The sequence below is a fragment of the Boleophthalmus pectinirostris genome, unplaced genomic scaffold (genome assembly GCF_026225935.1).
Source record: "Boleophthalmus pectinirostris isolate CB_2022bp ecotype Guang Dong unplaced genomic scaffold, ASM2622593v1 HiC_scaffold_1, whole genome shotgun sequence".
Classification (NCBI taxonomy): domain Eukaryota; kingdom Metazoa; phylum Chordata; class Actinopteri; order Gobiiformes; family Gobiidae; genus Boleophthalmus; species Boleophthalmus pectinirostris.
In genome coordinates, this window is record NW_026570970.1 from 179,994 (window position 1) to 192,895 (window position 12,902).

The 12,902-nt window shown below is 52.5% G+C and overlaps 1 protein-coding gene across 1 annotated transcript in view; it reads left to right on the forward strand.

Annotated features, from left to right (window-relative positions):
- LOC110165165 (titin-like) overlaps positions 1-12,902 on the forward strand; it is a 243,161-nt gene that overhangs the window by 12,573 nt on the left and 217,686 nt on the right. Inside the window, 21 exon segments of the mRNA XM_055150484.1 lie at positions 489-631; positions 720-817; positions 965-1,192; positions 1,495-1,727; positions 2,454-2,698; positions 2,844-3,008; positions 3,095-3,263; positions 4,586-5,066; positions 6,058-6,344; positions 6,742-6,892; positions 6,995-7,387; positions 7,494-7,872; positions 8,643-8,924; positions 9,146-9,412; positions 9,596-9,868; positions 10,066-10,329; positions 10,456-10,716; positions 10,838-11,098; positions 11,177-11,440; positions 12,187-12,447; positions 12,604-12,864. Of these exon segments, the coding sequence (XP_055006459.1) occupies positions 489-631; positions 720-817; positions 965-1,192; positions 1,495-1,727; positions 2,454-2,698; positions 2,844-3,008; positions 3,095-3,263; positions 4,586-5,066; positions 6,058-6,344; positions 6,742-6,892; positions 6,995-7,387; positions 7,494-7,872; positions 8,643-8,924; positions 9,146-9,412; positions 9,596-9,868; positions 10,066-10,329; positions 10,456-10,716; positions 10,838-11,098; positions 11,177-11,440; positions 12,187-12,447; positions 12,604-12,864 (5,366 nt within the window).

A 12,902-nucleotide genomic window follows, 5' to 3' on the forward strand; every position in this document is an offset into this window, starting at 1 on the left:
TTTAGACCGAGTTTAGACCGGATAGAGACCGGGTTTAGACCGGATAGAGACCGGGTTTAAACCGGGTTTATTTGGGTTTCGACTTTATTATATTATCATAATAATGTCTTATGATAAATGGCCTTTTCCCGGTCGTTCTTCTCTCGTTGGCGGATTATTGGATTATTGGATTATTGGATTATTGGATTATTGGATTGTTGGGTTATTGGATTATTGGATTATTTGATTATTGGATTATTGGATTATTGGATTATTGGATTATTGGATTGTTGGGTTATTGGATTATTGGATTATTGGATTGTTGGGTTAGACTCCTGTAGCCACAGCTGCCCTGGGGCAGACTGACCACCAACACACACACCACACTTATATTAGGAAATGTGTCTTGCCTAAGGACACAATGACAGTCTGAACTGGAGCCTCTGCTGCCCTGAAATGTGTTTTTTTCCCCATAGATTTATTTATTTTTGTTTGTTTGTTTTTCGTAGATATAAAGTGACTTATAAAAAAGAAACAGGCGAGTGCCGTCTGGAGATTTCCATGACCTTTGCCGATGACGCCGGAGAATATTCTGTGACCGCCAAGAACCAGAAAGGAGAAGTGACCGCCTCCGCCAGCCTGCTGGAGGACGGTACGGAGGGCCGGCGTTAGTCCGGCTTTAGTTCTGGTTTAGTTCTGGTTTAGTCCTGATTTTTTAACCGTGTTCTTTGCCCACACAGAGGAATATGACGCTTACATAAAGAAACAAGAAGAAGCCGCCAAACCAGTGACAGTGCCAAGCCCCGCCCCCGCGGAGACCGCCGTGATCACCGGACAGGTACCACCCACCTGGACTAAACCTGGACTAAACCTGGACTAAACCTGGACTAAACCTGGACTAAACCAGGACTAAACCAGGACTAAACCAGGACTAAACCTGGACTAACCCAGCCCGGTAGTTTCCATCTCTGTGGTGTTTCTTCAGGAGTTCCAGTTGTCCGTGATGGAGATGCGCTTCATCCTGGAGGTGGAGACTCGTCTCATGAAGTTCACGTATTCAGATCTGCTCTCTCAGGACGGGCAGGAGCCAGAACCCGCCGCGCCCGGAGACCCGGCGCAGCCACACTTCACCGCCACCGTCAAGAACTATCGCATCAGAGCCGGCATGGGCGCCACCTTCCACTGCCAGGCCCAGGGCAACCCCAGACCCAAGGTGAGACCGGGACCAGACCAGGTTTAGACCAGGCCCAGGGCGACCAAAGGTGAGACCAGGGCTGAACCTGAGGTGAGACCGGGTTCAGACCAGGTTCAGACCAGGTTCAGATCAGGTTTAGACCTGTAAAGTCCTTTAAGCTCTAATGTGCTCCTGCGTTAGTTCCTCTGTTCCTGTTTCTGTTTAAAGCTTCAGACCCTGTTTTTGTAAGTTTAATCCTTGCTTCAGTCCTGGTCCAGTCCTGTATTAGACCCTGGTTTAGTCCTGGTTCTGTCTGAGCCTCCTGTGCCCTCTTCTCTCAGATCACCTGGTACCGAGACGGGCAGAGGCTGCATCCTTCCGACCGGTACCACATGGATGTTTTGGCGGACGGGAGGGCGAGTCTCCGCCTCCCGGCCGTTACCCCCGACGACCAGGCCGTGTACTCCGTCCTGGCCTCCAACGCCTCCGGGAACGTCATCTGCTCTGGAAAACTCTACGTAGAACCAGAAACCCGACCAGGACTGGCCCCCCAGCCGGCCCTACAGAGGATCAGGTACAGACCGTGTGGACCAGGTTTAGACCTGGTTTAGGTCCTTGTCTTGCAAAGCCTTCTGAATAGATTTTTATATCTTGAATATTTAGCCGAATGTGATTGAGTGAAACATGAAACTGCGTCTCTGACGAGCAGAACATTCAGGTTACAACTGTAGTTTTCTTCTTCCTGTGGAATTAAAGCATAAGAAAGAGTCCAGCTCTAATAATCACCAAACGGTGTCACCAAACAAACGGTGTCACCAAACAAACGGCGTCACCAAACAAACGGTGTCACCAAACAAACGGCGTCACCAAACAAACGGCGTCACCAAACTGTGTCAGAGTTCAGTGTTTCTCTTGTCTACGTTCCTCTGACGGTTCCTCGATGGAGATGTAACCAGATGCATCTCGCGGTACAATATTTATTCCGAGTTTAACAAAACTGTGAATATGTGAGTTTTTCCTTTAAAAACTGGTTCTGTCATAAACCAAAGACTTAGATTTCAAAGGCTGCACTGACACAGAGCAAAGGATCATGGTCTATGTAGTTCCCTCTAGCAAAGAGACTTTACGATATATTGTAATGGCCACGATATTATTGTCAGACATTTGACGATATTTTGATATCTTGATATTTCGATATTGTTCCACTCCTGTTCCTCACTGTGATGTGTTTGCTCGGTCTCATGTTGGTGTGGTCCTCTCTTTGGGCGAGTCCCTAACCCTGCCCCCGTCCTCTCCTCAGCTCGGCGTCCCCCAGAGCCGTCAGCCTTTCCCCCGGCCGCTCTCCCGCCCGCTCCCCCTCTCGCTCGCCCGGGCGCTCTCCCGCCCGCAGACTGGACGAGACCGACGAGGCCGCGCTGGAACGACTCTACAAACCCGTGTTTGTGATGAAACCCGCCTCTGCCCGCTGCTCCGAGGGCCAGACCGCCCGCTTTGACCTCAAGGTGGTGGGGCGCCCCATGCCCGAGACGTACTGGTTCCACAACGGTGAGAAAGACCTGGATTAGACCTGGACTAGACCTGGATTAGTTCTGTTTTAGTCCTGGTTTAGTGTTAGTTTGGACGAACTCTTTTATTTGCTGACGTTTCTCATTTTTAAACGTGACGTCTGAACCGTGTTGTTCCCCTCCAGGCCAGCAGGTGGTGAGTGACTACACTCATAAGATCGTGGTGAAGGAGGATGGCACTCAGTCTTTGATCATCGTTCCTGCGGCGCCGCACGACGCCGGCGACTGGACTGTGGTGGCACAGAACCGTGCTGGACGCAACTCTCTGTCTGTGACCCTCACTGTGGATGGTGAGAGCTGGGGAGGGCATCTGGGGCACGGGGAGGGCATCTGGGGCATTGGAAGGGCATCTGACATTATGGTTGTGCGGTTACAGTGAAGGAGACCCTGGTGCGGCCTCAGTTCACGGAGAAACTGAGGAACCTGAGCGTGAAGGAGGGCAGCCTGGTGGAGCTGGCAGTGAAGGCCATGGGCAACCCTCTGCCCGACATCGTGTGGCTCAAGAACAGTGACATCATCACGCCGCACAAGCACCCCAACATCAGGTATGACATCATCACGCCACACACACCCCAACATCAGGTATGACATCATCACACCGCACACACCCCAACATCAGGTATGACATCATCACACCGCACACACCCCAACATCAGGTATGACATCATCACACCGCACACACACCCCAACATCAGGTATGACATCATCACGCCACACACACCCCAACATCAGGTATGACATCATCACACCGCACACACCCCAACATCAGGTATGACATCATCACGCCACACACACCCCAACATCAGGTATGACATCATCACGCCGCACAAGCACCCCAACATCAGGTATGACATCATCACACCGCACACACCCCAACATCAGGTATGACATCATCACGCCACACACACCCCAACATCAGGTATGACATCATCACACCGCACACACCCCAACATCAGGTATGACATCATCACGCACACACATCAGGTATGACATCATCACGCCACACACACCAACATCAGGTATGACATCACACACACATCAGGTATGACATCATCACGCACACACCCCAACATCAGGTATGACATCATCACACCGCACACACCCAAACATCAGGTATGACATCATCACGCCACACACACCCCAACATCAGGTATGACATCATCACACCACACACACCCAACATCAGGTATGACATCATCACGCCACACACACCCCAACATCAGGTATGACATCATCACGCCGCACACACCCAAACATCAGGTATGACATCATCACACGCACACACCCCAACATCAGGTATGACATCATCACGCCACACACCCCAACATCAGGTATGACATCATCACACCGCACACACCCCAACATCAGGTATGACATCATCACGCCACACACACCCCAACATCAGGTATGACATCATCACGCCACACACCCCAACATCAGGTATGACATCATCACGCCACACACACCCCAACATCAGGTATGACATCATCACACCGCACACACCCCAACATCAGGTATGACATCATCACGCCGCACACACCCCAACATCAGGTATGACATCATCACGCCACACACCCCAACATCAGGTATGACATCATCACGCCACACACACCAACATCAGGTATGACATCATCACGCCACACACACCAACATCAGGTACGACATCATCACACCACAATTTTTTTCATTTTTCTCTCAAATTTGACTCATTTTTTTCACTTTTCATATTATTTACGACAGTTAATTTTACACTTCACGTCACATCAGTGCGCCGTCTGTGCGCCGCATAAACATCTGGACAGGAAACTGTAAAGTATCTGAAATCTAATTTTAATCCCCCCCCGCCCCCTCGCCCTCTCGCCCGCAGAGTGGAGGGCACACGTGGAGAGGCAAAGTTCCAGATCCCGTCGGCGGTGGGCACAGACAGCGCCTGGTACACGGCCACGGCCATAAACAAAGCCGGGCGCGACACCACCCGCTGCCGAGTGAACGTGGAGGTGGAGCAGGCCGAACCGGCGCCAGAACGCAAACTCATCATCCCCAAAGGGACGTACCGCGCCAAAGACATTGCTCCGCCGGAGGTGGAGCCTCTGCACCTGCGCTACGGCCAGGACCAATGGGAGGAGGGCGACCTGTACGACAAAGAGACCCAACAGAAACCGCAGTTTAAGAAGAAGCTCACGTCCGTGCGCATGAAGAAGTTTGGCCCCGCCCACTTCGAGTGCCGCCTCACGCCCATCGGAGACCCCAACATGGCGGTCGAATGGCTGCACGACGGGAAACCGCTCGCCGCCGCCAACCGCCTACGAATGATCAACGAGTTTGGATACTGCAGCCTGGACTATGATGTAAGGAGGAGGAAATTAGTCCTGGTTTAGTCCTGGTTTAGTTCTGGTTTAGTTCTGGTTTAGTCCTGGTTTAGTCCTGGTTTAGTCCTGGTTTAGTTCTGGTTTAGTCCTGGTTTAGTCCTGGTTTAGTCCTGGTTTAGTCCTGGTTTAGTTCTGGTTTAGTCCTGGTTTAGTCATGGTTTAGTCCTGGTTTAGTTCTGGTTTAGTCCTGGTTTAGACCTGGTTTAGTCCTGGTTTAGTTCTGGTTTAGTCCTGGTTTAGTCCTGGTTTAGACCTGGTTTAGTTCTGGTTTAGTCCTGGTTTAGTCATGGTTTAGTCCTGGTTTAGTTCTGGTTTAGACCTGGTTTAGTCCTGGTTTAGTCCTGGTTTAGTCATGGTTTAGTCATGGTTTAGTTCTAGTTTAGTCCTGGTTTAGTTCTGGTTTAGACCTGGTTTAGTCCTGGTTTAGTCCTGGTTTAGTTCTGGTTTAGTCCTGGTTTAGACCTGGTTTAGTCCTGGTTTAGTCCTGGTTTAGACCTGGCTTAGTCCTGGTTTAGTCCTGGTTTAGTCCTGGTTTAGACCTGGTTTAGTCCTGGTTTAGTCCTGGTTTAGTCCTGGTTTAGACCTAGTTTAGACCTGGTTTAGTCCTGGTTTAGTCCTGGTTTAGACCTGGTTTAGTCCTGGTTTAGTCCTGGTTTAGACCTGGTTTAGTTCTGGTTTAGTCCTGGTTTAGTCCTGGTTTAGTTCTGGTTTAGACCTGGTTTAGTCCTGGTTCAGTCCTGGTTTAGTTCTGGTTTAGTTCTGGTTTAGTTCTGGTTTAGACCTGGTTTAGTCCTGGTTCAGTCCTGGTTTAGACCTGGTTTAGACTTGGTTTAGTCCTGGTTCAGTCCTGGTTTAGACCTGGTTTAGACCTGGTTTAGTCCTGGTTTAGACCTGGTTTAGTCCTGGTTTAGACCTGGTTTAGTCCTGGTTCAGTCCTGGTTGTGTTATTGTTATTCTGTGCCCTCCGCAGGTGGCATATGCCCGGGACAGCGGTGTCATCACCTGCAGAGCCACAAACAAGTTTGGAGTGGACCAAACGTCTGCCACCCTCATCGTGAAGGACGAGAAGGGGCTGGTGGAGGAGTCGCAGCTGCCCGACGGGCGAAAGGTGGCGCGCATGGAGGAGATGGAGAAACTGGCACACGAGGGCGGTCCGTACGGCGTCACCGCGGAGGAGCCCACCGAGAAAGCTCACCCTGAAATCGTCCTGGTACCAGAGTCCGTGCAGGTCCTGGAGGGAGACACGGCCCGCTTCAGGTACTGAGGGAGGGCACCTGACACACGGGGAGGGCACCTGACACACGGGAGGGCACCTGACACACGGGGAGGGCACCTGACACACGGGGAGGGCACCTGACACACGTGGAGGGCACCTGACACACGGGGAGGGCACCTGACACACGTGGAGGGCACCTGACACACGGGGAGGGCACCTGACACACGGGGAGGGCACCTGGCACACGGGGAGGGCACCTGACACACGGGGAGGGCACCTGACACACGGGGAGGGCACCTGGCACACGGGGAGGGCACCTGACACACAGGGAGGGCACCTGACACACAGGGAGGGCATCTGACACACGGGGAGGGCATCTGACACACGGGGAGGGCACCTGGCACACAGGGAGGGCATCTGACTCTTGTGTACCCGCAGGTGTCGTGTGACCGGGTTCCCGGCGCCGAAGGTGGACTGGTACCTGAACAGGCAGCTGATCCGGAAAAGCAAACGATACCGACTCAGATACGACGGAATTTATTATTTAGAGATCACAGACGTGAAGTCGTACGACGCCGGAGAAGTGAAGGTACGAGACCTGGTTTAGTCCTAGTTTAGTCCTGTTATAGTCCTGGTTTAGTCCTGGTTTATACCTGGTTTAGGATCATCTAACGTGGCTTGTCCTCCTCAGGTGGTGGCGGACAATAACGTAGGTTGTGTGGAGCACCTGGTGAAGCTGGAGATCCTTCAAAAGGAGGACTTCAGAGGGCACCTGAAACGCGCCGAGGGCAAAGCCGAGGCAGCGCCCACGGAGCCCGGCCGTGTGCCCTTTGAAGTGGTGAAGGCCGAGGCGCCGGGCGAGGACTGGCAGCTCAAGGAGGTGGTAACGCTGAAGAAAGCACAAAGAATCGTTCACGAGAAGGAGACCGAGGAGACTGAGGAACTGAGGAGCAAGTTCAAGCGCAGGACTGAAGAAGGGTACTACGAGTCCATCACCGCCGTGGAACTGAAGAGCCGAAAGAGAGACGAGAGCTACGAGGACCTGCTGAAGAAGACCAAGGAGGAGCTCATGCACCGCAAGAACGTAAGGACCGGGGTAGACCTGGTTTAGTCCTGGTTCAGTCCTGGTTTAGAGCTGGTTTAGTGCTGGTTTAGTCCTGGTTCAGTCCTCACGTCCCTCTGCTCTTCAGGAAAAGGAAGAGGCTGAGAAGAAGAAGGAGGAGGAGCGTCGTAAGATCACGGCCAAAGCCCTCAAACCGGAGCGTGTGAAGCTGTCGGCGAGCATGGAGGCGCCAAAGATCCTGGAGCGCATCACGAGCCAGACCGTGGCCCAGGGTCAGGAGGTCCGATTCCGCGTCCGCGTGGTCGGGCGCCCGGACCCGGAGTGCCAGTGGTTCAAAAACGGCGTCCAGCTGGAGAAGACAAACCGGGTGAGCTGGTACTGGCCCGAAGATCACGTCTGCGAGCTGGTCATCAAAGACGTGAGGGCCGAAGACTCCGCCTCCATCATGGTCAAAGCGATGAGCAAGGCCGGCGAGACGTCCAGCCACGCCTTCCTCCTCGTGCAAGGTGAGGACGCCAGGACGGGTTCGATTGCCATTTCCTCTCCTCTGTCACCTAATGATGCAACGTCAAAAAACGCGCTGGACGCCTCTAGTTGGAGTTTTTGCATTTGAGCTTCTCGAAGGTCCAGGGCGTCGCTGCGGTCGCCGAGTGCCGTGTTTTCCGGAGAGATTTAGTGTTTTTATTACTTAAACTCATCAGTGGAGGCGATCGGCAGTTGTGGCGTGTTTATATTTTTTCTCTATTAAAAACTTGGTGTAGATTTCTTGTTCTGGTGTTTGTGGTTCTCGGGACTGTCTCTTTCTTCTTCTTCCCTGATTGGTCGGCGCGACACGTCCTGTATCAAAAGTTCAGCATTTTCAATTTTCAGAAAATAGAATCCATCCTGTTTTTTGACTCATTCCAAGAGTGTAGGTGTTAAATAACACTGTTATTAGAGTTTTGAAATGTTCTTTGTAAATTCTGATGTTTGCCATTTCAGCCTCTACAGACGTAAACACAAACCTGTTCAGCCGTTAGTTTCACTGGAGACATAAATGTGCCCAGTCCACAGAGCCAGAGCCGGGAGCATCCATCCTGCTGGAGCCGAGCCGCGAAGGCAGGGTTAGGGTCTGGAGCTGCAGTGGCAATGGCTCTGTGTTTCTCTAGTCTAGTTCTGGTTTTTCCCAAGTGAAGCCCTGGTTTAGTCCTGGTCCAGTCCTGGTCCAGTCCTGGTCCAGTCCTGGTCCTGTCCTGGTCCAATCCTGGTCCTGACCCCTCTCTCCTTGTGTCCACAGCCAAACAGGTGATCTCGTTCACGCAGCAGCTGACGGACGTGAACGCCAAAGAGAAGGACACGATGGCGACGTTTGAGTGTGAGACCAACGAGCCGTTTGTGAAGGTCAAGTGGCTCAAAGGAGAAGAGCAGATCTTCTCCGGAGACAAATACCGGATGCACTCGGACAGAAAAGTCCACTTCCTGTCTGTCCTCACCATCGCCATGAAGGACGAGGACGACTACTCCTGCGTCCTGCTCGAGGACGACAGCATCCGCACGACCGCCAGGCTCCACGTGGAGGGTAAGACGGGCATCAAACCCACAACCTGCTCTCAGAGAACAGGAGGGGAACCCTGGTTTAGACTGGGTTTAGTCCTAGTTTAGAGCTGGCTTTGTTCTGGTTTAGACTTGTTTTAGTACCTGTTTTAGACCTGGTTTAGTCCTCTTTTAGACCTGATTTAGTCCTGTTTTAGACCTGGTTTAGTCCTGGTTTAGACCCTCTTCCTGGTCTGTGTCCTCTAGGAGAACCTCTGGAGCTGCTGAAGCGTCTGGAGTCCACTGAGGTTCCTGAGAGCTACAGCGCCGAGTTTGAGTGTGTGGTTTCACGCGAAGACGCAGAGGGGACATGGTTCTTCGGCGAAAAACCCCTGACGCCCAGCGTGAAGTACGTGATGACGTCCAGGAGGGGGCGCCACTCGCTCTCGGTCAAAGACGTCAAGAAGGAAGACCAAGGAAAATACACATTTAAAGTGGGCGAGTTCAGCACCAGCGCCTCGCTCAAGATGAAACGTGAGTCCTGCCCGGGTTTAGACCAAGTTTAATCCTGGTTTAGTCCTGTTGTAGTCCTGGTTTAGTCCTGTTGTAGTCCTGTTGTAGTCCTGGATTAGTCCTGTTGTAGTGCTGGTTTAGTCCTGTTGTAGTCCTGGTCCAGTCCTGGTCCAGTCCGGTCTAACCCTGGTCTCTCTGTGACAGTGCGTCCGGTGACCCTGATGGGTCCACTCTGTGACCTCACGGTGTGCGAGGGCGACATCGCTCAGATGGAAGTTCGATTTTCCCAGGAGAACGTGGAGGGGGTGTGGCTAAAGAACGGACAGCCAATCACAGCGTCCGACCGAGTGCACATGGTCGTCGACAAAACGACGCACAAACTTCTGATTGAAGACACGACAAAGAGCGACCACGCCACATACGGCTTCAACGTCCCGTCGCACGACATCACCAGCAGCGCCAAACTCAACGTACAGAGTAAGAACTACAAATACTACAAGTACTATGAATACTACTAGGAATATTACAAATACTACAAATACTACTAGGAATATTACAAATTGTACAAATACTACTATGAATACTACTACTATTACTACTACTGCTACTACCACTGCGAATACTACTACTACAGTCCTGGTCTAGTCCTGGTCTAACCCAGGTCTTTCTTGCAGCCATCGGGATCCTCAGTCCTCTGAAGGACACGTCGGTGGTCGAGGGCACTAAGTGCGTTCTGGAGGCCAAGATCTCGGCTCAGGACGTCAGTTCGGTGAAATGGTTCCACGGAGAAGTCCAGATCTCAGGGTCAGACCGGATCCAAACTGTGGCCAAAGGAGCCAAGCAGAGACTGGTTCTGAACCGGACCCATGAGTCGGACCAGGGACGGTACCGGCTCCAGGTGGGAAGAGTGGAGACCGCCTGCAACCTGACCGTGCAACGTAAGGACCTATTTAGACCAGTCTAGTCCTGGTTTAGTCCTGGTTTAGTCTTGATCTTGTCCTTATTTAGTCCTGATTTAGTTCTGGTTTAGTCCTGGTCCTGGTCTGATCATGTGTTGTTCTCAGCGGTCAAGATCGTGGTTCCGATGAAGAACCGTGAGTGTTCCGAGTCTGAGAACGTGGTGTTTGAGGTGGAAGTGTCTCACGCCGGAATCGACCCGTTCTGGACGTTTAAGGGAACGCCGCTCAAATCCGGCGCCAAATACAAAATGGAGTCCAAGAAGAAAGTGCACACGCTGACGGTGATGAACGCCATGAAGGACGAAGAGGGCGAGTACGGCTTCGCCGCCGGCGAAAAGACCTGCGCCGCCATCCTCACCGTCACAGGTTAGACTGGCACCTGGCACATCTGCCCGCTCTAACCCCTCTCTCCCTGGCACATCTTTCCGCTCTAACCCCTCTCTCCCTGGCACATCTTTCCGCTCTAACCCCTCTCTCCCTGGCGCAGGTGGTGCCATAAAGAAGCCCCTCAGGGACCTGGTGGTGGCGGACTCGCAGACGGCTGTGTTGGAATGTGAAGTGGCGAACCCTTCGTCCCAGGGCCAGTGGCTGAAGGACGGGACGCCCGTCGACTTCAGTGAAAATGTCCAGAGCCAAACTGACGGCGCTGTTCGCCGACTCGTCATCAGCATCACCAAGGCAACCGACATCGGCGAGTACACTTACCAGGTCGCCACGTCCAAGACGAGTGCCACACTGCGGGTCGAGGGTAAGTCCCGGTTTAGTCCCGGTTTAGTCCTGGTTTAGTCCTGGTTTAGTCCTGGTTTAATCCTCCTCTTCGTCATAGCGGTGAAGGTGAAGAAGACTCTGCGTAATTTGACCGTGGTCCAGACTCAGGAGGCGGTCTTCAGTTTGGAGCTGACTCACGAAGATGTCCGAGGAGCTCAGTGGATCAAAAATGGTGTCGAGCTTGTTCCCGGCGACAAATATGCTATCACGGTGGAGGGTGCCGTCCACACGCTCGCCATCCGCAACTGCACCGCCAACGACGAGTCCGTGTACTCCTTCAAACTCGGCAAACTGTCGGCCAATGCCAGGCTCAATGTGGAGAGTGAGTATGACACACAAACGCACACAAACACAAATAAACGCACACAACGCCAACACCAATGCCAAGCTCAACATGGAGAGGGAGTACTGTTGGTGGGAGGTGTTCCTCAGGATGGTGATGTTGGTGGGAGGTGTTCTTCAGGATGGTGATGTTGGTGGGAGGTGTTCCTCAGGATGGTGATGTTGGTGGGAGGTGTTCTTCAGGATGGTGATGTTGGTGGGAGGTGTTCTTCAGGATGGTGATGTTGGTGGGAGGTGTTCTTCAGGATGGTGATGTTGGTGTTCTTCAGGATGGTGATGTTGGTGGGAGGTGTTCTTCAGGATGGTGATGTTGGTGGGAGTGTTCTTCAGGTGTGATGTGGTGGGATGTTCTTCAGGATGGTGATGTTGGTGGAGGTGTTCTTCAGGATGGTGATGTTGGTGGGAGGTGTTCTCAGGATGGTGATGTTGGTGGGAGGTGTTCTTCAGGATGGTGATGTTGGTGGGAGGTGTTCTTCAGGATGGTGATGTTGGTGGGAGGTGTTCTTCAGGATGGTGATGTTGGTGGAGGTGTTCTTCAGGATGGTGATGTTGGTGGGAGGTGTTCTTCAGGATGGTGATGTTGGTGGGAGGTGTTCTTCAGGATGGTGATGTTGGTGGGAGGTGTTCTTCAGGATGGTGATGTTGGTGGGAGGTGTTCTTCAGGATGGTGATGTTGGTGGGAGGTGCCCTGATCACATGTTCTAACTCCAGCTCTCACCTTCTCAGCCATAAAGATCCTGAAGAAACCCAAAGACGTGACTTCGCTGCTCGGCGCCGCCGCAGTCTTCGAGGTCGGTCTGTCTGAGGACGACATTCCCGTCAAATGGATGTTCAAAAACAAAGAGCTGGAATCCGGAGACTCGTACCGGATCACGTCAGACAAGAAGAACCACAAACTCATTGTCCAGGATGTGGACCGCAGCAAAGAAGGAGAATACACGGCGATAGTGGGACATCTGCGCGCCAGCGCCACCCTCACTGTGGAGGGTAAGTCCAACTGATACTGCAAGTACTGCGGGTACTGCAAATACTACTACTACTACAACTACTAAGACTATTACTACTACTACTACTCTAAACTAGAGTCCAAAACTTTGGTTCTGGTTTAGTCCTGGTTTAGTCCTAACCTCTCTTTCTCCTCAGCCCTGCGTGTGACCAAGCCTCCTCGCCCGGTGGAGATCTTTGAGACTCAGCCGGCGACGCTGGAGGTGGAGGTATCGCACCTGAATGTGCCGTCGCTATGGAAACGAAACGGCACTGAGCTGGAGACCAGTGAGAAGTTCAGGATCAGCAGCTCCGGAAAGTCCCACACTCTGAGGATCATGAACACCTCACGAGAAGATCAGGGAGACTACAGCTTCATCTGTGGCAGTGACAGCGTCAGCGCCAAGGTCACCGTCAAACGTAAGCAGAGGGTTAGACCTGGTTTAGTCCTGGTTCAG